Here is a 24,101-nt window from a genome sequence, read left to right as displayed (position 1 = left end):
ACAACACCTTCCAAGCTCATGGCTGCTACCAACTTGAAACATAACGGCAGCAGACACAAATTCTCCTCCAAGCCATTCACCACCCTGACTTGGAAATATATTGCTGTTCCTTCGCTACTGCTGGTTCAAAATCCTGGAGTTGCCCTCCCGAACAACATTGTGGGTCAACCCACAGCACAAAGACAGCAGTAGTTTAAGAACGCAGCTCACCACCATTATCACAACTTCGCTCCCACCCCATTCAACAGTCATCCCACCCCAACAAAATTCAGGCCCCATCACTTACAAAGTGTATCACAATACTCCTATAGCATGCTTATTTGTAAGATTTTTGCACTTAGTTTTGTACAGCATTTAAGATACAACACATAAAATCCAAATGACAGAACTCCAAACCTGAACTCCAAGATGTTAATTGTCTGATATCCTGGAAATTTTCCAAAAACATTCTCCATCTGAAATCACATTAAAAAAAAGAGATGCGATAATAGTTTTAGCACATTTATAAATCGCTGAGTTAAGAAAAAGACAACTTACAAGTTGAAAAAAATCACCAAACAACCATGTGTTACAAATGCATATATTACAAGATTATGTTTAATCCAGAAATTATGGGATAAATGAACAAAACTTTGACCTAACTTATCAGAGTGGCCTAGAATTCTGGATTTAAGGAAGGAAGTTCTGTGTGATGTTGCTGGAATGGTGTTAAGAGATATGATCTTGGCTAATCACATTGTCTCTAAATTTCACTTGATTGAGACATTCTGCCCTTAAAGCATATCAGAAAAGGACATGAAGTTAAGACACATAACAGAAGAGTTTAAATTATTTATATAACTCCTCCAGATCATAAAGGATTTGGAAGGCTAGTGGGAAGGATAGTTTTAAAACATCCAAACGCTTTTCAGGTCAAATGAACACTTTAAAATTAAAGATAATTAATTTGCATTTTTAATCTGAAGATCGTGTATGTGTGTCACTATGCCCCAAGATGTTGATTTGAGAGCCTAAAGTTATTCTGTTTAGCAAAATCTCGGCTGTATTGAGAAGTCTGGGTCCAACAGTCATCTGTGAGAAGGCAGAGAGACATTCAAATGGTGATCAGGGCTAGGGGCAGAGAATCCCTCAGGAGCCGGGGGTGTTATGGACTGACTGCAGGAATTGTGAATGGGGTCATGTTCAGAATTAAGAATTAATTTCCTTGACAGATCTGGCAGTGTTTAAGTGGAATAGATCATTAATGAAACTTCCACAGAGAGCAATCTAAAAGTAATTGCTACACTGAGGAATTAGTAGAATCACAGTGAGTCTCTCGGAGTTAAGATACACAGGGCTGGACTTTCACATTTGAAATTAAAATGTGGTGGCGAGCGGGTTTTTTGGAATGCACACCACCATGATTTTTCGCACATGGTCTTCTGCATTGCGCCTCATTAATTATGCAACTAAGATGTTGGGCATGTTACCTGGGAACCTCAATGCAAGCAATGCACAACACTTGCAATGAAAGCCAGTCAAGTTAACCCACACTGTGCTGCTCAACCCTAACCAGCAAAGAAATGACCCAGCAGAAAGGGGAAGCTCACTCCCACGTCACAAACAGATCTGGAGGTGGTGCCAGATGGGCCAGTGGACACAGCCAATCTGGGTTCAGATACCAGCATGGATCACCCCACAGTGTCACAAGAACGTCAATGAACCTCAACAATCCGCAAACGTAAATGCCACCAACTTCTTCCTGATACTTAACACCCACAGGGCCAGTATTGATTAGATTAGATTAGATTCCCTACAGTGTTGAAACAGGCCCTTCGGCCCAACCAGTCCACACCAACCCTCCAAAGGGTAACCCACCCAGACCCATTTTTCTCTGACTAATGCACCTAAAACTATGGGCAATTTAGCATGGCCAATTCATCTGATCTGCACATCTTTGGATTGTGGGAGGAAACCGTAGACGCAGGGAGAATGTGCAAACTTCAAATAGACACTAACTCTGCCAGTGAATCAATCTCTCACCAAGGCTGATGGACAATAACCCTCTCTACTGAATGGCTCTCAGCCGCCTCATCTTCCCAAACAAATAACCCTTTCTGTCCTCTGTACTTTCTGTTTATGCTTTGGGGACACCTCACCTTTACCCTGCTAATGTATAACTAGTAAATGCTCATGCATCTACTTACATTATACTTAGTCCTTCCATTTGTCTCATTGCAGGAGAAACTGGCCCAACTCCAGAACTGATGACTCAACAGCATCCCACTGACTAACCTACAATCCTTGGACTGTTTACATTTGATCTGCAGGATTGACCATCGCCAAGCCCCTGGCCAGCAGTTAAAAAAGCTCCTGAGCTGACTGTGGTGGTGCCCCTGAGTGATTGTAGTCCACATTCACCTCACAAAGCACTCTTTTCTTTTGACTTTCATACATCACTATTTACCTGCAGCACATGAAGGCGTTTGCTACGTAAGCTGTCAGCACATTGTGCAGCTTTGATATTGACACAATACACACAGTGGCACATCACCCACTGTCTGACTGGTAAATTGTCTGTTCAATCAATGCACGATCACAAGCTGCCTGTCTCTTTACCTGCACTCAAAAGCAAGCGATATCTAAGGAAACTATGCCCTAAGAAAGCAATGTCACCATCAGAGGTCAAATGCCTGAGCACTAGCATCAGTGAGTGCTAAGAAAACGAGTTCGGGACATGCAGATGCATGAATTGCATGGCTGTCACTGCAGACAAGCGACCTGGCAGAAGCATGCAAGTTGTAGGTGGCTTTGTGCTTCAAAGGAGAGTACTAAAAGCCAAAAGTGATGTGAAAGTTGCTCTTAGAGCCAATGCCGAGTTGTGTGGATGTGGAGTCAATAGGAATGCTGGCCAAGGACCATGCAGGGATGCTATTTAGAAGAAGTAATTGGATGACGACCAGAATAGGCAGGAAACTGCAGTGCCAGGAAACCATTCAGTTTTACAGAGTCTGTCAGGTTTTTAAAGCTGTTTAGATTCTGACTGGAGGTCAGGAGAACAGGAAGTTGGTTGTTAATAGGATCAGTTGGGGTCTTGGTGATATGCAAACATGTGGTCACCCAATCAAGGGTTAGACTCTGAAGTTGTAATTTTAATAGTGAAATACTGTCTATAGCTTCTTCTAAATCTTGGAAATTTTTGTTCCATTCTCACCCTATTTTGTCACATTACTCAGCATTACTCTAACCACACCAGGAAAGGAAAATTCCTCCCACATTGTTTTGATTTCAGAGAAGTGAATGGACAATCAAGAAACAAAAACAGAAAAAGAAATTAAAATTAAAAAGGAAGATTCTGTTTGGAATTTTGGTTAAAGTATAAGTGTTTCTGAGGTACAGAGCCAGCCCAGGTTCTTACTTCCATGCTGAGACTCCCCATTGTGGCAAAAGTAGCAGCAGATGTTGTAAATTCTAAGTTCTGCCCCTAAATTGGGCATTTTTCATTAACACAGAGTGAGGGATTAGAAAGGAGCTGTATATCACACTTGAGCAGTTTCTGTCAGCAGCTGGCAATTTAAATGATCCACAACCTCCACTGAAATTGGATTGTGGAATCCCTGGATCTTTTTGTCCCAGAAGAAATCAACCAATGTTCTCTGGATGTCAGCGATAAAGCTAGGAGGAGGGACCAAAGTGACCAGCCGGTACCACAACATGGCGGCCACCAGCTGGTTTATGACCAGCACTCGGTTCCTGTAAGATAGCACTCGGAGCAGTCCTATCCAGTGGCCTAGGCTAGCTGAGACTTTGGCCTCCAGCTCCTGCCAGTTGGCCGGCCAGGATCCCTCAGCCGGGCTGAGGTAGACCCCCAGGTAGAGGAGATGGGTGGTACTCCAGCTGAACCCCTGTAACTCCTCCGGCAGGGACCCGTTACAGACCAACCAGTAGTCTGGAACATTTGGCCCAGTTGATCCTGGCGGAAGACGCTGCTGACTACACGGCCTGGCACTCGAGCATCCTCCCCAGGTCAGCTGGGTCGGTGAAAGTGAGGAGCACGTCATCGGCGTAGGCCAAGAGGACCATCCCCATTCCCGCCCCGTGCAGAACCAGCCCTGACAACCTCCTCCGCAAGAGGCACAGGAAAGGTTCCATGCACAGGGAATACAGCTGGCTGGACAGGGGGCAGCCTTGATGCACTCCTCTCCCGAAGTGAAGGGGTGCCGTCAGGGACCCTTTAACTTTAACCAGACACACTGCGGCGGCGGACAAAAGTCGGATCCGGGCAACGAACTGCGTCCCGAACTCAAATGCCCGCAGAGTCCCGAGCAGGTACTCATGATCAACCCTGTCGAACGCCTTCTCCTGGTCGAGAGACAGGAAGGCGCTCGGCAGACCAGCCTGTCGACAGAAATGGATCAGGTCCCGGACCAGGTGGACGTTGTCGTGTATCCTCCGGCCCGGGACCGTGTAGGACTGGTCCGGGTGAATCACGTGGGCCAGCACGGAAGCCAGGCGAGAAGACAACACCCTGGCAAAGATTTTGTAGTCCGTGCTGAGGAGGGAGACCGGACGCCAGCTCTTCAAAAAACAAAGATCCCCCTTCTTTGGCAGCAGGATGATGACCGCCCTCCGCCAAGAAAGCGGCAGCTCTCCGGCATTCAGACACTCCCCCAGGACCTGTGCGTAGTCGCTCCCCAGGGCATCCCAGAACGCCCTGAAGAACTCCACAGTCAGCCCGTCCGGGGACCTGCCCTTCGAGAGCCGGTCGAGGGTGCCGTCAGGGACCCGTTAACTTTAACCAGACACTCTGCGGCGGCGAACAAAAGTCGGATCCAGGCAACGAACTGTGGGCTGAGCTCCTCTAAGGTGACGGGAGCATCGAGCCTTCTGGTGTCCTCCGGGCTGAGCTGCGACTGGTCCTCCCACAGAACTCTGCGAGCATCCTCGCTGGACAGATCCGGACAGAACAGAGCTGTGTAATAGTTGGAATCCCTGGAATGTGGAAACCAGACGGTAGCGATTGGTCTAAGTTAAGATCCTCTTCTCAGTGCCTTTCTTTGGGATAGCAAGGGTATCCTTTGAAGAGCTGAGGGATACCTATGGACATGGTTCCAGGAGACCTTAGGTGTACAGATGAAGAGTCCTTTAAGTGCTCTTTAGAATTGTTAACAGTGAAGAAGATGTGTAAAAAGGTGCATACATCATTGGAACTGTTTAAATTATCATGAAATGTTAACATGATCAAAGTATTTTCTTATGAATAAGGGCACTTTTCTCAATACAATGCAATCTTTAATATAGAAATCAAACGATTTTTTTTCCCTGTGAACATAGCTCCTTGTGATGCAAAAAAAGGTTGATATTGGTAAGTGAAGGTGGGGAGGTTGGCAGGTAGAAGTAGGCATTAAGTTGGCATGGGGATAGGAAGTGCCATGGGGATGGACAGAAGGCATTAGGTGGCATGGATGAGGCCTTGGGAATTTGGGGGTTGAAGGGGAGTGACATGGGTATAAAGGATGAGAACTATAGAGCAGGCTCCCTCCACTCAAGCTGCAGAGGCTGTGACTGCACTGAGACATAGTGAGTGGCAAAGGGCAAAGAACACCTTTTGAAAAATATTGTTGGCATGGTTGAAATAATACTGCAAATAAAGTCTAACATCTGTTGAAACATGCTCAGAGTGTCACCAAATCTGTTTACTAATGTCTCAATATGGTCCCTGATGTAACTATTGCACCGTGAGGTCAGATATCAGTTCATATGCTTGCTGTTCTATGGAGCAATGCTTGAATTAAGGAGCTTCTGCACGCTTTGGAAACACAAACCTACCAATTAGAACTGGGCATCATTTGCCACGTATCCAGATATTGGTTTGGCAACACTGGCCTTAGTGACCAAAGGTGTTGGTCTTGCATGAAATAGTCAGTAATGTTTGGCCTTGGGAGATGTGTAACATAGTATAAGACGCTATGGAAAAGGGTTACCAGGGATTGGGAGCCTGCTGCAAAGTGTCCTTTTCAATGAATGGGTCAGCACATAATGTTGCTGCCCCTTGAAGTGCCTAAGGTTTTGCAGCTCAAGGCACTTACTCCATGCACTCTGAATGTAGTTGAGGCCATTTTCTTTCCCATTGGACAGTTTCAATTTCCAGTTCAAAGGAAGGTGACAGTGAAGTCTCCTCAGACAGTAATTTCCAAGCACCATGCTTGTGTGTTGGTAAGGCTCCGAACATCCCCATCACCTTCCTGGTGGCTCTTCCCAATCTCAATCATTTCCTAATAGCTCTCCCCATAAACCTATTTGCACTCCTCCCACCTACTTAGAGTCATAGAATCATAGAGATGTACAGCACGGAAACAGACCCTTCAGTCCAACTTTCCCTGCCAACAGATAACTTAACCTAATCTAGTTCTATTTGCCAGCACATGGCCCATATCCCCCTAAACCCTTCCTATTCATATACCCCTCCAGATTGATGCCTTTTAAATGCTGTAATTGTACCAGCCTCCATCAGTTCCTCTGGCAGCTCAAAGTATACCTGATGCTGATCATGGCATGCTGTCCTGCACTCTTCATTAAACCATGGTTTGATGGCAATGACAGGGCGAGAGTATACCAGGCCATGCAGATGCTGTTTGTGTTGGTGTATGACATTGTTGCTGCTAATGGCCCTCAGTGCTTCATGGATGCCCCATCTTAAATAGCTAGGTGTGTTCAAAAGCTATCCTAGATTGTGTTGATCAAAAATGCTATGCAGAAACATTGGAGCAGAAACATTGGGCAGCACAGTGGCACAGTAGTTAGCACTGCTGCCTCAGCGTTCGGGACGTGGGTTCAATTCCAGCCTCGGGTGACTGTCTCTGTGGAGTTTGCACATTCACCCTGTGACTGTATGAGTTTCCTCTGGGTGCTCTGGTTTCCTCCCACAGTCCAAAGATGTGCAGATTAGGTGAATTGGTCATGCTAAAAGTGCCCATGGAGTTAGGTGCATTATGAGAATGGGTCTGGGTGGGTTACTCTTTGAAGGGTCGGTGTGGACTAGTTGGGCCAAAAAGGCCTGTTTCCACACTGCAGGGAATCTAATCAAAAATATCTTGGACCAAAAAATTGAGGTTGAGATCTGTCTGCATGGTCCTGGAAACCTATGGAGAAGGGAGATGGTGAATCCAGTCGGATATTTCCCTGAACAGACTGTCAAAGCCATTTAGCAGATTTTCTCATCATCAGAAGTTTTGAACAAGCCCCAACCTCCTTCTGGAACGTGCACATTGCCAGGAACATCTGATTTTTGTCTGGGATTGGTCCTGGACAACCCAGTTGTAAGAAACGTCTCTCCTGACTTTTTCCAAGACAGGTTTTGAAAGAAACCTCAGCTGCTGCTGGAAGAGCATCCACTTTGATGAAAGACAGTCGACCTGAAATCTGACATTCATCCAGTGCAGAAGAGCTGCTAAGTATTGGAACATTCAGGGCTACATACTGGGATGTAATGAGGTTTAAAGAACAGCCTTGGACCATTTTACTCAGAGGGGCTGAACCAGTGTAAAACTTTTCAGGTTGGTCATCACAGAAAATGTCAATGCAGATGCAATCTTCATTGTATGTTATGCCTTGTGCTGTATTTAAACAAATACATATGTACTGCTCCACAATACAATTCAAATATGACTCTTCCTAATGTTACAAGCTTTGTTAATAAAGCAAGCTTTTGAAAGAAAGGTTCCATTTCAAGCAATGTAAAAATGGTTTTTCTTCTGCAGCTGATGATGAAAACTGAATGCACATTTCTATGTTTATTTATATTACTATCTGTACAGATTTAATGACTAATCCAGCACGAGGTGATATTACCGAAGCAGAAAATGTACAAATTTGTGCAATTTACAAATTGTCCAGGACTCTATATATAGCAGCCTGTTGTCAGCAATCTTATACTGGGAATAGACAGCTGCTGTTCTATAGCACAGATGGAGGAAAAATGGTAAACACACATGGGCACAGAAAAACACATGTACGCAGATGCACTGACAACAAACCTACAACCTAATGAGGAGGATCATTAACTAACAATAACACATTGGTTCAGATCTTTGAAGAAGTTTAGTAGAAGACAAATGAAGAAAGAGTTTCACACAACACTGCCAAATAAAAATGATGCAAGTCCATCTCTTTCCTCCTTTGGTGCTTTCAAATCCTAGCTGTCTGCACTGAATCCCTGGCTCCAATATGATGAAAATCTTAACTCAGTGCTGGGGCTAGCAGAACAATGTAGTAACAGATTAAAACTGAGAGATCCTACCCAGGAGTACATTTAATAAAGACACATTCCAAGACTGGATACAGCAATTTTTGACCTCACTTTATTGATTTTGAGGGAATTTAGGTATAAATGTACTCTCATCATTTAAGTGGAGCTCCAGCATGTGCCATTACTTTCTGATTGGACTTATCAACGAGCTGCTGTCCTAAATAAGCATGGCAGTCACTTAATTAGCTCCAACCAGCCAATTGCAACCACATCTCCCAAAGCAGATTTGAAATGTTACATTGCTGCTTTTGGCAGCAATGACAGGATTCCTGCCTACCTTGTGATTGTATCATCATCCAAGCCATTTTTCACTGATTCTATATAGATAGCATGATTCAAGGTTTGCATAAAGATTTGTAGCTTGGATGCCAGTTGTTGTAGTTGTGGGTATGTTCGCCAAGCTGGGAAATTGATTTGCAGACGTTTCATTCCCTGTCTAGGCGACAACTTCAGTGCCTTGGATCCTCCTGTGAAGTGCTGCTGCATTGTGTCTTCTGGAATTTATTGGCTCCGTTCCTGCTGGTTCCAGTTGCCTATTCCAGTAGTGAACAGTATATTGAGTCTAGGTCTATGTGTTTGTTGATGGTGTTCTTGGATGAGTGCCATGCTTCTAGAAATTCTCTGGTTGTCCTCTGACAGCCAGATTCCAAGATTCCATGCAAAGACTGCACACAACACTCTACAGGACAAATGGCAGACAATTAGCAATCTGCATCCATGAACACCAAGTAGCCACTAAATGCCACAACCAACTGTCCCTCGTAGCCATACACACTTGACAGGGGCAACATAAGGATCATAGGACAAGCCAAACTGAGGACAGCCAGAAAATTTCTAGAGGCATGGCATTCATCCACGAACTCCATCAATAAACTCATAGACCTGGACCCAATATACTGGTCACTACATCGAGCAACAGGAACCAGCAACCGGAAGTCGCAGGAATGGAACCAAAGAAATTCCAGAATACACAGTACAGCGCTTCACAGGAGGCTCCAAAGCACTGAAGATGTCACCTAGACAGGGAATAAAACATCTGCAAATCAACTTCCCAGCTCTGCAAACATGCCCATAACATGATTATCTATTTTTAACAATTCTGCATTGTTTCACATGTTTATCTGTGCCAGAGGTCAAGCTAATTATTTTACAATGTGGAGAAACAAAATAAAGCTAATCAAAATCATCTTTCCTGACAAAGCACTCAAGCCACTAACGTATTTATGTTGGCTGACAGTTGAAATGGAAAGAAAGGAGATGAAAACAGTCATGGGAGTCAACACTGGGCAAGATTGTGCTAATGCTCCACATTCTGGGAAGCCTACTGAGGGTAAACAAAGTCATCTTGCTAATAAAGCTCCTTATAGTTTTGAAACACTTACATAAACAATTGATCTTTCCACTGTGTCCTTAACTGATTCATATAAAATAGAAACCAGGGTGACAAAAAGAGTTAGGAGTAAACAAAATGATCAAAGGAAGGTTGGCTAAATCTGTACGTCTCAAAATTTTGTAAATGGCTACTTGGCCTCTCTAGTTTGGAAGGGACAGCAGAACAACAGAACATTGTTAAAGTGGAGAAAAACTGCAGAAAGCTGCAACACAAAAGGACTTGGAGGTACTCGTGCACGAAACACAGAAAGCTAGCACACAGGCGCAGTAGGTAAGCAGGAAAGTTAATAGAATGTTGGTCCTTAGTTCAAGGGGATTGGAGTATAAGAGTACAGAAGTTTTACTGCAGCTGTTCAAGTGCTGGTGAGACCACATCTGGAATACTGTCAGCAATTGTTGACACAATGTTTTGGAAAATATATTATTTCATTGAAGGCAGTTCAGAGAAGGTTTCAAGGATGGTCTAGTCTGGAGGCATTGTCTTATGAGCAAAGGCTAAACAGGTTGGGACTTGACTCAGTGGAGTTTGGAAGAATGAGGGGTGATCTCATTGAAACATATAGGATTCTTAAAGAGCTTCACAGGGTAAATGCTGAGTGGGTGTTCCCCCTCATGAGAGTCTTGGACCAGAGGGGGTGTTATTAGAATAAAGTGGTGCCAATTTAAGATTAAGCTGAGGAAGAATTTCTGCTCTCAGCGAGTGGCGTCTCTTTGGAACGCCTTGCCACAGAAAGCTGTGGGGCCAATATCCTTGTGAACGTTTACGGCTGAAATGGATAGATTTTTGATCAGTAGGGGTACCAAGGGTTATAGTAAAATGCAGGAATGTGTATGTGAGGAATGTCGATTCAGCCATGATCCTATGGAATGACAGAGCAGGCTTGAGGGGCTGAACAGCCAATTTTTTTCATGGTCTTGTGATCTTATGGAGTTAGAAATTGTGATTGAATAAAACTCTGCTGTGGATAATAGCACATAGCATCTCATTGACACCCAGGTTTGAGTTACTAAATCTATTTGAAGTCTCTCTCATTCAGCGTAATGTTGGTGCCCACACCACTGGTGTCTTATGATTACTGGCCCAGTGACATTATCACTTTCTCACCTCCTCACTCAGTGCTGAGGGGTATCCTATTAGCCTTCAGCCTTTCATACCTTGCCCACCATCCTTAACTGGACTGAGAGAGGCCTTTTGGCCACTCTTTCACCTCTGCAAAAAAGCATATTAGGTTAGTGTTTCTGAAAATAAAGGTTGACACCAGAGTTGCTGGTGTCCCAATGCAAAACATGAAATCTGCCCCAGGATAAATGTTTGGTCAGAGAGGAAGGTTTCAAGAAATGTTTTAGAACACAATAAAGAAATCGGAAGTGGGAATGTTTAAGGAGGTAATTCCTGAGCTTTGGCTAAGTCAGCTGAAAGTACAGCCACAAACTTTGAAACACTTAAACTTTAAGAGTTTCAAGAGACCAGAATTGTTGGAGTGTAGAGACCTCAAAGGGTTGTTGGTTGGAGGAGGGTACAGACTTAGGGATGGAAGACAAATGGATCAAGATTTTAAAAGACATGTTGAATCAGAAGTCAGTGTAGAACAGGAATCAAAAGGGTGAGGTGTGAATGAGATTTTGACTAATCCAAAGATAAGCAGCAATTGTGTTAAAAGCTTCATTTATAGCAAGGATGAGGGGAGACATTTTAACATAGTGATAGCCACAAAACATAATATTTGTGACTTTGTTGACAGCCATTCAATACTGTGGCAAAGTCAGAAGGGAATTCAAAAGTGAAATTGTGGGCAATTTGGGCACAGATTAGGGAGACAACAAAACAATCAAACGTGTTTAGATAGGAAAAGAAGGTAGAAGCAGGGGAGGAGTCGAGTGCAAATTGTTTGAAAAAGGGATTAAAGCAAATTTGAAGTGGGATGAGGCTGGGGCACTGCATCAGAAGTTAGGGAATTGTGAACAACATCAACAACCATGGGGCCAGAAAGGGAAGCTAAGAAGAATCAAAGGAGCAGGAGGCAAGTCTCATGGGCCAGATGAGCTTGATCAGAGTAATGCTGGAGAAAGACATGAGTTCATGGCCAGGATAACAGGGAAAATAAAGCAAAATTAATACCAATTAAAATAGTTTCACCCTTTAGCTTTCTCTTTGTGCTTCATCAATTATTAAATACACTTTAGTATTTACTACTACAATACTTGATATAAATTACTACTATGCAATAAAATGCCCAAGATTGTTGCAATAGAGCTCAATCTCCACTTGTAATCTGCATCAAAGAATTGTCAAGGGCTTTATTTAAACAATACAATTCTTTTAAATGATTTAAAATTAAGGCACAAAAAATGTCAAGTGTTTCCCACTCAAAACCATGATGTATTTTCACCACATTCAAAATGGATGGTCAAAATTAGATACTTTCCGACTGGCAGTGAAGATTTAAAATCATAAAGATAACATTATAGACAAATCCTTTGCACAGTGACCCAGTGGCTAGCACTGCTACCTCACAGCATCAGGACCAGGGTTTTATTCCACCCTTAGGCAACTATCTGTATGACATTTGCACATTCTCCAGATGTTTGCATGGATTTCCATCAGTGTGGTTTCATCCTATTGTCCAAAGATGTGCAGTAAGGTGGATTGGCCATGTTAAATTTCCCTGCAATGTGCAGGCTAAGTGGGTTAGCCAGAGAACCAATGCAGACTCGATGGGCCAAATGGCCTCTCTCTGCACTATAGGAACTGTATGAAATGTGTTGCAGGAGCTGCTTTCTGAAACAGTAGCTTGTGCTTTTTTATATCAAGTGTTTCAGTGGTGGCATTTTTCAGTAATTTTGAAACGGACAGTCATTTTATATGCATGTTAAACTGATAAAAAAGGAAAAACAAAGAATGTCAGCTTTTGAAAAAAAACTATTCACAGAATGTGGGCATTGCTGGCTAGGCCAACAATTATTGCGCAGAGTGCAGTTAAGAATCAACTATGGATCTGAAGTCTTATGTAAGCTAGACATTAGTGAACCTGAAGGGTTTTTCCATTTGGCAACAGTTTTCATGGTCATCACTAAACTCACTTCCAAATATTTTTATTGAATTCAAATTTCACTATCTGTTGTAAAAGGATTCAAACCTCAGTCCCAAAATATTACCCCTGATGAAGGGCTCCTGCCCGAAGCGTCGATTTTCCTGCTCCTTGGATATTGCCTGACCTGCTGTGTTTTTCCAGCACCACTCTAATCTTGTCTCTGGATTAACAATCCAACAATAATACCACTAGCCCATTGCTTATCACACTAGCAAAATAACGAAACCTAAATTTACTTTCAAACTCATATTTATTGGCAGAAACACACTTACCTGGAATTGGCAGGGAAATGTGTCACCAAAGCCTGCAGTTCACAGATAGACTGTTCCAAATTTTGTGCTGTATGTTATAGCTGACCTCCAAACAAACTCTACTCCATACACAGAGCTACCAGTGGCTGTCAGGATCACTAATAATGGGAGGAACCAAACTTTTCCACCCAAGACAAACATTTTGCCTTTTGATCTATGTAACAGCAACTCAGTGGCACCAGTGTAATTTGTATGGACTGGACTTACTACTCTTTAAGTGTGATCTTCAAGTATATGAAAACCAAAAGAGAAAGTTCCATATTGAAGCCCAAGGTTACCTAAGCATCATGATCAGCATTATAGTACCCCGTCAGTGAAAGGTTCACTGCAGATGTCGATAAAGTTGTTTGATAATCTTTGTAGTGCTGTGAATCCATTGAACTAATCACATGGGGTGAAGCATTAAGTCCTCAGCATCTTCTTTCTATTGTGAATCCAAAAGCTTCTACTTAAGAAAGTATATTCTTTAAAATGCAATGCCCAAGAGTTTCACATTCCTGGCTGCTTTTGCAGTCACTAGGTTTCTGGAACATTATCTGTGTATTTCTTGGTGCTGGTCATGTGTTGCTGGTCAAAGCACAGCAGGTTAGGCAGCATCCCAGGAACAGAGAATTCGACGTTTCGAGCATAAGCCCTTCATCAGGAATGAGAGAGAGTAACCAAGCAGGCTAAGATAAAAGGTAGGGAGGAGGGACTGGGGGAGGGGCGATGGAGGTGGGTCACCTATTCCTGATGAAGGGCTTATGCTCGAAACGTCGAATTCTCTGTTCCTGGGATGCTGCCTAACCTGCTGTGCTTTGACCAGTAACACATTTTCAGCTGTGATCTCCAGCATCTGCAGACCTCATTTTTTACTTGGTGCTGGTCATGCACACTATTAATTAATTAATCCCTGGGAAAGAATACCTGTGCTGATGCTTCTACTGGAAGTATGAGCAAGGTAGGCACAGTAGTGATTGTGAAACTTATATATCCAAACTGGAAGAAACATCTCAGAAATATCCACTGCAACTTTCATGTCTTTTTTGTAAACTTCTTCCTGAATTCCTGTTTATGTTATTTCTGAGCCAAAGGGGCTCAGTTGCGGTCAACAAATGGAACAAAATATATGCCGGAAAAATCCCTAGGCAGTCTTATTTTAGTGTGGACTCAAAGACTTACAGTTTAAAAGCACACTACTCAAATATGAACTGTTCATTTATTCCCAAGTAATTCCACTACTGATACAATACAAAGTACATATTAAACATAAGAAAGCAATCATTTTTAAATCAACGGGGAATTTTCTCACCAATGGAAGACAACCTTGAAATTGGTTTAGCAGCAAGTTTATGAAAGGCAAATAAAGACAATAATGCTGATCTCTAAATATCACAATAATTTGCCCAAGAACTATCACTTTAATTAAGCCAGAGTAACACAGCAACTACGCCAAACACCAAGTTACACAGAATGTTTGGTATGTAAAGGTTTAACATGCTATTACTTTAAAACACTTTGGCCTATCTACCATCAGCAATGCCACAGAGATATGCAAATTATAATCACTGTTTCTATACAGCTATTGCATTTATTTTCTCTCAAGTGGATATTTATTAATTACCAATGATTTCTCTTATTGATCATATCAAACTTCAGCTCATTCATTCTAGTACCTATAATTGTATTTGCTTGTACATGACTCATGTATTCAAAGCTTTCTTAAAATCTGATCACAAAGTGCCTTTCTTCCTTTTAAAACAAAACTTCAATGAGGCCACAATCTTACCTTGGTTTTGACATCATCAGCTAATTTCTGATAATCCATTGTAGCTGGGTCAGAGAGTGCTTTAGTGTAATTCTCTCCGACAAGCTGAACGATAAATTCCAATACTTGATTTGGTAGCTTCTTTGTAACTTGTTCAATATCACTGGGGGCCTGTGAGGAATCAGGAATAAATTACTAAAATGGTCAAAGGCAATTCATTTTGACCTGGCCCAATTTAGCTCAACTCATTCCATTTGTCAATTAATTGCCAATAGTAATAACATCACAAAAGGAGTATTGTAATGGAGGAAAATGGGATCCAAACATTTCTACAGTAGGGCAAGCAGAATGACATTATACTCTAGAGGGAACTGGATAATGGAGACAGTTAGTGCACTGTATTTTGGTCTTTGGAAATTGGAGTTAGTCCAAGACAAGATTAAGGAATGAAAGTCTCTCTCTGAAAGCTCTTAGGATATGGATATGAAATATCTTTAAAGCAAACTTAAGCCAATTCCCACTGATTACTGACCGCAAAGCACAAATTTGCCTTTTAATATTTTTATTAATACTAAGAAGTGTCAACATCTGAATTACTAGTAAATACTTCTTGTTCTTGTCAACATATGACAATATAGTTAACGTATTGCTGAAAAAAAGATGTCTTTAACCTTTGTTACTTGCATTCATTGGAAGATTTAGAATACCAAAGTAAAGGGGAACAATGTTTATATTGAATGAGAAGAGTATGCTGTCTGGACAGGAATGGACTGTGATTAGTAGAAGCATTGTAATGAAGAGTGCACTAGTTAAATAATGACTGACAGGTAACTGCCTATCCTACTCAAATTTAATCCAAGTGGTTTGACACTATTTGGTCAAAGCATTGTCCTGATGAATGAACCAGAGAATAACTGTTGCCTGGTTAGTTTAGTTGAAATGTTTTTCCTGTCTGCCAAGAACAGAGCTTTTCCTATTGATAATTGTAGTTTGCAGCACATGAAGGTGCATCACATTGCAAGCCTGACTGGTGATCTTAAATTGGCTGTCAGCAATATAAATTTGGCCTTATTGGCAAACGCATCTTGAGCACCTGAACCATTTACTCAGAAACACTTATTGTCTATCACAAATGGGTAATGTGGTGTGAGAATTTCAGAACAGCATGAGACGATGTAGGCTGTATATCCCAAAGGCTTATAGATTGTATCAATAGTATGCCCCTTCAGCTGTGCATGACAGGTAAGCTACTGTTCATACCTAACCAGCATATGTTTACACAATTCAAAACATACTGTGTGACATTAAAAATTAATACACTTGTTAAATAACCCAGAGGTGTTAACAACCAATTTAAAGTTATCAATCAGGTGCGCAGTGTACACACTTGCATTTACTGTAACTACATTTATGGATACACAGGGCTCTATTCTGTGAAGGCATAAAGAAGAGATACACACGTCATTGCTCTCAACTTAGCAAAACGGGTGACAGGCATTCTCTGCTTCATTGCTCAGATCATTGCCTTGATCAGAGTCAACATGCCTGTGTCAATTTAAACAAGCGTAGCAACTAACAGTCAGTCCACAACTAACTGGTGCATTCTAGATGGCAAATGCTCTACCAGAGTCCATTTGCTAGTGATTGGATTACTTACAGTGTGGAAACAGGCCCTTCGGCCCAACAAGTCCACACCGACTCGCCGAAGTGCAACACACCCAGACCCATTCTCCTACATTTACCCCTTCACCTAACACTACGGGCAATTTAGCATGGCCAATTTACCTAACCTGCACATTTTTGGACTGTGGGAGGAAACCGGAGCACCCAGAGGAAACCCATGCAGACACGGGAAGAATATGCAAACTCCACACAGTCAGTCGCCTGAGGTGGGAATTGAACCTGGGTCTCTGGGACTGTGAGGCAGCAGTGCTAACCACTGTGCCACCGTTTTTATTATTCATTTTAGAAAGGGCTGTTCCCCTATACACTGATATTTCTTGCAAATGCTCTGATGAGTGCAAGACAAAACCTTTGACAAAACGATTTTTTTCAGCAATACTCAAGTTCTGTATGCCAAGCAACTACTAATATAACCAATAATGACTCAAATGGAATATTTAATTATTGTTCTCACTGAGTTGCTCAACTCATTTAATTTGAAATTTTAACTCAGACAATTATTTTTGAAAAATTTCCCTATTCAGCCAATACAAAATAACCACTATATAGTTTTTAAAACAAGCCCACAACATGCATTCCATTGATACTCAACTGATGGCAAGAGCCCCATTATTGAAATTTCCAACTCCCATTCCTATCATGCAGCAACTTCCCATCTTTATTGTTTACAGTTGCTTATGTCTTTTATCTCTCAACCAAAATAAATTATGCTTATTGCTATACAATAGTGTATAGATGCAAAACCAATTTGAAACAAAAGAGAATCTAAAGATTTGGAATGCCAGCCAGGTAGGCAGTGCTGACTTATAGTTCCAATTTCATTTACCATTATTGTTCAGTAAAATTACCATGTCAATTGAAGTGCCTCAACTGTCAAGTCTCAAATATATTATCAACCTTTGTCATGAATATCCAGTAATAAATAATATTCAAAAATCTGAGTTAGATAAACGAATGCTGCCTATAGTTTGAAAATATATTCAGACATTGTACCGATCATAAATATAAAGAAAAAGCATTAAATAGTAGTTTGGGTGTTTTGGTACTCCTTTTAAATACTGAAGTCCAAATTCCAGCTGCAAGTGACCTTTCTTGTGTGGAACAAGTAGAAATCCTAATATGTAGCCCCTGGCCAATTTCTCAACTTGGACATCAAGGAAATGGAGTTTATTTCACTGCTTAATTTCAAAGGTGAATTTGAGAGCAGAATGGAGCCCACTGAAGCCCGCAAGGAAATTTTTACATGCGGTTGCATCTTCAAACATAGGAAACATATCACAAGCATGTCAGAAATATACAAAGGTAGGTGTGATGAGGTATCATTTAACTGAAGATATATTTTTCCTGAAATCCGACAAAGGAATTTGCAAATTATGAGTCTGTCAACGATCCCATTGTACCACCATGCTTTTGGGCTTCCAGGTGTCGTTAAAACTGGATTTAACTCCAAGTTGCTGAGCTCAGAGGTTCACTGAATACAGTCTCAGTCACCATGAAATAGTGATGCACTGCAAATGCTTCTGACTTCCTTAATTGGCAGATTGGTGATTGGCTAGCAATGTTCAAATGAACACATGGACATCACATTGTTACTAGTAGGCAATGATACATAGCAGCCTATGTATCTTTTTTCATCAATACTCAAATTTCAGATATTGTTGCGCTTTATTCCATCTCCAAATTTTAACAATTAAATGTTAATTTTTTTTCCTGATTTATGATCTTGCTTACAATTCTGCAGTCAGGATTCCTGGTCAGTTCAAGTTTTCAAAAAGGTTTAATCAAAATTATACTGCATTCCTCACCTTTAGTTTTGATGTGTTTGTGCTTCTGAGACACGCATTTCAATTGTGTGAGACTATGGGTATTGTGGATCTACCTACAGTACGTGGACCGCAGAGGTTCAAGAAGGCAACTCAGCACCATCTTCTCAAAGATAACTAGGGATGGGCAATAAATGCTGACCCATCCAGTGACGTACATGTCCCACAAATGAATTAAAAATTAGGTGAGTCACTTGCTACACAATTCCCAGTCTCTAAACTATTCTCAGAATGAGACTACTCATGTGGCTGGTCCATTGAGCTTTTGGTTAATGTTAAACCTTAGATGTTGATGATTGGGGATTCAGCTATAGTAATATGGTGAAATAATGTCAAAGTGATACGTGAGGAGAGGAATCTGCGTAGGTTTCCTCTTGTTATTGCCTGGTACTTGTATTCTACAAATGTTACTTGTCACTCATCAGCCAAAGTCCAAACTATGGTCTACTGCAAGCTCTGTAGGGTATGCTACCCAAAAAGTATAGAGATCAGGTTTCTGATCAACTCCTAGATAGTACACAGGTGGAGGGTAAGGCTTGTAAAGCATGAGCATTTGCCTATGGAACACATTTGAGATGCTCACCAATGGAAAATATGAAGGAGGAATGACATAAAGGCAGTTACACCCATCAGGGGACTTGGCACTTTATTTCTGTTTCTCAATGCTAATATAACTCTTCAATTTTAAAGGAAGACAAGTGCAGAGTTATTATCCACAAGGCTCTAACTTATCCCCTGTCCCTTCATAATGCACAATAACTGATGTTCCTTCTGTGGTTGCTGAGTGCTAATTCACAAAAGGTGAGTCAACAGAATTATTGAGGTCCTCCTTCCAAAATTATAAACTGCTGTATCATTATTCATTCTAATTTACTGTAAGGCCTCAAGTGCTAATTCAATAATGATTCTTTGCTGAAAGAATGCCTTGAAGATTCAAATAATTTTACATTTGGCTCTTAAATCAAGCAATAAGTCAATGGTTTCATTACTGTCCAAATCTCAGAACATATTTACATACAACACAGAACCAGTCATCCTGCTCGACTTGTGTCTGTTGATTGGGTGGTCTAAACAATTTAAGTCAATCCTCTTAAAACACCAGCAGAAAGTTCCATTAAATGATAAAAGGAAAATGCACAAGTAATTTATTCCTTGATATTTGTGAATTCTCTAGGTCAACTGTAGAGTGTCAGTGATACAGATCCTTGAGAAATTCATTTTAATAGGAGTATGAGCAGTCTGAAGAACTGTGCTGACACTTATCTTCATATTTTTTAATTCATGCAGAATTTTAAATCTGCAAGCCATTATCAAATACATTCTATTATTTGAAGAACGAGAAAAGATACACCAGCAAAACACACAAGTTAATCACCTTGACTCTCATTTGTCAATGATTTGATTGTTCTTCCTTAAATTGAATTCTAACAGTAACCAAAGGCAACATTTTGATTTGTAATGGAAATAAAAACAAACATCTACAGAAAAGGACTTACAGTGATCCCACTTTCTTCAGCTCTGATTATTGTGCTATCAACAGAACCTTCACCAGCATCTGGCCCTGAAATACAAGGTATGTTATTAGCTATTTGAACATTAGATTGTTTTTATTTAAACATACCCAGCTCCATGTCTCAGCTCCTTTTAGTAGTTGGTTTCCAAATGTTCAAAGGGCACATAGAGATGGATAATAAATGTTGGCTGTGGCTGTTTGCATCCCAAGAATACATTAAAACAAAATATACATCTTCATACTACCAGACAATGCTATAATTGGTCAAGAGATAAATACAAGGGCAAAGACAAAAATACCAATGTTTTTCTAAGAAGAATTGTAATGCAACATGAAGGCTTAACATTGACCATATGATAGATCATAGAATCGGAGAACAAAACATACATCTGTTATTTAATTGGTCCCCATTCTTTTCCTGCAATTTGTAGATGTCTTTTCTAATTCAAGCAACTGACTATTTCACTATGGAAAATTACTATGGAACCTGCTTCTATCACTTCTTCAGACAGTGCAATCCAGAGCACCACAAAACACTGGATACATCCACGTCCTCTGGTTACCTGCTCTATCTTGTGCTATAAGCCAGCACTGTTACTGTTGAGATACTGCTCTGGAATATCTCAGGTTGTGAGTACCTGTATGCACATGTACAGTCCCGGAGGCTGCTTGCTCATTATCTCTATCTCTTCAGTTCCCTATGAAATATAACTTCTTTGTTTACATATGTATAGCATAGGTTATTCAATACAATTCTCTAATGTAGCATCTCAGATCTCTGTCCTCACATTCTTATTTTAGACTGGTGTCTACTTTCTTATTACTGTCTGTTAGCTAATGTGATCAGTTAAACCATCATGATTTACATCAATCTCATTATACCACATCTACCACCAAGCTTCTCTGTACTTGGTCTACATTAACCAAGTTTATTTCACGTAAAATATAGCTTTTGTACTCTCGAATGTCAATATTAATAGCCCCTTATTACCATTATCTCGATGCCCCCTCCCACCCTCCCACCCCCCAACCTACTCAAAGTCCAAATCTCACAGATTGAGACAATTTGGAATTCTGACTGGATATCCTAATCTATTTTTCTTTGAATTCAGTACTGGGGTACAGTGTCTTGGATTGTTGCATGACGCTGTGCACTGTAATGCAGTATAGATAAGTCTGTCCCATGTTCTGCGATAATCATATTTCATCTCACTTCTTGGGTCAAGCAAGATCAATATGAGTTCTCGACTGATCCATTTCTCTGATTTTCTGTCCCTTAAACGAAGGTTCCACACTGCATTTAAGGTATACAGAGATTTTGATCTGGATTAGAGTGGTGCTAGAAAAGCACAGCTGGTCAGGCAGCATCCGAGGAGCAGGAAAATCAACGTTTTGGGCAAAAGCCTTTCATCAGGAATAAAGGCAGGGTGCCTGCTGAGTGGAGAGATAAATGAGAGGGGGGTGGGGGTGGGGAGAAAGTAGCATAGAGTACAATAGGTGAATGGGGGTGGGGATGGAGGTGATAGGTCAGAGAGGAGGGTGGAGTGGATAGGTGGAAAGGCAGGTAGGACAGGTCATGGGGACAGTGCTGAGCTGGAAGATTGGAGCTGGGGTGATGGGGAAATGAGGAAACTGGTGAAATCTACATTGATGCCATGGGGATGAAGTGTTCCAAGACGGAAGAGGAGGCATTCTTCCTCCAGGTGTCAGGTGATAAGGGAACAGCAGTGGAGGAGGCCCAGGACCTGCATGTCCTTGGCATTGTGAGAGGGGGAGTTGAAATGTTGGGCCACAGGGAGGTGATGTTGATTGGTATGGGTGTCCCAGAGATTTTCCCTAAAGCGCTCTGCTAGGTGGTGTCCAGTCTCCCCAGTGTAAAGGAAACCACATCGGGAGCAACAGATACAATAAGTGACATTGGTGGATGTGCAGGTAAAACTTTGGTGGATGTGGAAGGCTCCTTTGGGGCCTTGGATGGAGGTGAGGGAGGAGGTGTGGGCGCAGGTTTTGCAATTCCTGTGGTGGTAGGTAAAGGTGCCAGGAATGTAGGGAGCCCGAAACATCAATTTTCCTGCTCCTCGGATGCTGCCTGACCTGCTGTGCTTTTCCAGCACCACTCTAATCTAGACTGTTTTCCAGCATCTGCAGTCCTTGTTTTTACCTAGAGATTTTGATCTGTCTCTTGAGCTGTACTGTTTCATTTTATTTTATGCTGTGGCTTTTCCTGGTTATTTTATTTTCTCAGTTTTGAGAGATTATCTTTGGTTTGATTTTGTGCTATAAAACTCAACCCCACTGAAATTTATTTTGACTGTTATAGGTCTCACTCCCATAGTTACGCTGATGATATATTCTCATAGCTTGCTCCTATAAAGACTCAATTCCATTCTCTCCCAGTTCTTCCATCTCCATCACATCTGTTCTGATGATGGGAACTTCAACAAGCTCCTCCAAGATTTGCAATTTTTAAGAAGATTTGTAGCTCAGGTTGTGGTTCCAGTTGCAAGTTTGCTCGCTCGTAGGTTTGTTCCTAGATGGCACAGTAGTGCAGCAGTTAGTACTGCTGCCTCACAGCATCAGGACCTGGGTTCGATTCTAGCCTCAGGCGACTGTCTGTGTGGGGTTTGCACATTCTGTCTGTGTCTGTGTAGGTTTCCTCTGGGTGCTCCATTTTCCTCCCACAGTCCAAAGATGTGCAGATTTGGAGCTTTCAACAGAGGCTCACTGATGATGTTACCTAACATGGTGATGAAACGTCTGAGAACAAATCTACCAGCTCAGTGAGCAAACTTACAACTGGCACCTCCAAAATGTCCATCTTTTTCCTCATCTGAGATTTCCCCAGCACTATACTTGACAGGACTCTCAACTGGGTCTGACTCATCTCCCACACTTTAGCTCTCACCTCCTCCCTTCCCTCCCATAACAGCAATAAGGTCCCCCTTGTCCTTACCTACCACCCCACCAGCATCCACATCCAGAGAATCATTAGCCACCATTTCCGCCACCTCCAGCAGTATGCCACCACATTTTACCCTCCCCTCCCCTTCCTTATCAGCCTTCCACAAGGACCATTCCACTGAGACACCTTGCTCCACTCCTCCTTCATTCCCAACACTTCACTCAATCTAGTCTACTGCATTCATTGCTCACGATGTGGTCAGCTCTACACTGGGGAACGAAACGTAGATTGGGTGACTGCTTCACAGAACACCAATGTTCTGTCCATAAACACACTTCAACACATCACTGTGTTCCCTGGCAACATCGCTGACTCAGGCTCACTGAAGTGCTCCAGCAAAGCTCAGCACAACTGGACCTACAACATCTCATTTTCTGCTTAGGGGTTCTGCAGCCCTCTGGGCTCAATATCGAATTCAATAATTTTAGGGTCTGAACTCTCCCATGTTCTCGTCCGCAACCCCAGTCACCAGGCCTTGTTGTCACATAGTCTGCCATCACACTACCTTTTGTTAGCCTTAACAGTTTCCACTAACAGCTACTCACTCTCCTAGCCAGACTGTTAGCCACTCTTTCATCTGTCCAATTGTTCTCCTCTCTTTGGGCTCTAACCCCACTTATCATTTATGTTTTACCCCTCCACCCTCCCTATCTCCTGCAAATAAACAGTTCTGAGGAAGTATCAGTGTCCCCGAAATGTTAAATCTGATTCCTCTTTGCAGCCACTGCCAGACCTACTGAACTTTTCCAGCAACTTCTGATTCTGCACACAATATCGAGTTCAACAATTTTAGGGCTTGACCACCCTCCCCACACTTTCCTCAACCCAGGCCTTGTTATGACATCAGAACTAGAATCCCTACAGTGTGGAAACAGGCCCTTTGGCCCAACAAGTCCACACCGACTCTCTGAAGAGTAACCCACCCAGACACATTCCCCTATATTTACCCTGACTAATGCACCTAGCCAACACAGCCCTGGACACTATGGGCAATTAATTTACATATCTTTGGATTTTGGGAGGAAACCGGAGCACCTAGGAAACCCATGCAAGCACGGGGAGAATGTACAAACTCCACACAGACACAGTCGCCCAATGCCGGAATCTAACCTGGGTCCCTGGCGCTGTGAGGCAGCAGTGCTAACCACTGAGCCATCGTGCCACCTATGGTCTGCTATTTCACACCACCTATTGTTAGCCATTAACAGTCCCTATTAGCAGTAATTCATTCTCCTCGGCTGACTGTTATCCACTCCTTTGTTTGTCCAACAGTTTTTTCTTTCTCTTTGGG

The 24,101-nt window shown here is 42.0% G+C and overlaps 1 protein-coding gene across 1 annotated transcript in view; it reads right to left on the bottom strand.

Annotated features, from left to right (window-relative positions):
• Nucleotides 1–24,101, bottom strand: part of impg2a (interphotoreceptor matrix proteoglycan 2a) — an 83,131-nt gene that overhangs the window by 39,266 nt on the left and 19,764 nt on the right. The window contains exons 6-8 of the mRNA XM_060832817.1: nt 19,832–19,896; nt 14,851–15,000; nt 397–455 (exon numbers count right to left, since the gene is read on the bottom strand). Coding sequence (XP_060688800.1) covers nt 397–455; nt 14,851–15,000; nt 19,832–19,896 — 274 coding nt within the window. The remainder of the gene's footprint in view (nt 1–396; nt 456–14,850; nt 15,001–19,831; nt 19,897–24,101) is intronic.

Source organism: Hemiscyllium ocellatum, chromosome 12, assembly GCF_020745735.1.
Source record: "Hemiscyllium ocellatum isolate sHemOce1 chromosome 12, sHemOce1.pat.X.cur, whole genome shotgun sequence".
NCBI lineage: Eukaryota > Metazoa > Chordata > Chondrichthyes > Orectolobiformes > Hemiscylliidae > Hemiscyllium > Hemiscyllium ocellatum.
Note: the sequence above shows the minus strand (reverse complement) of the source record. Positions and strands in the feature narration are given on the sequence as shown.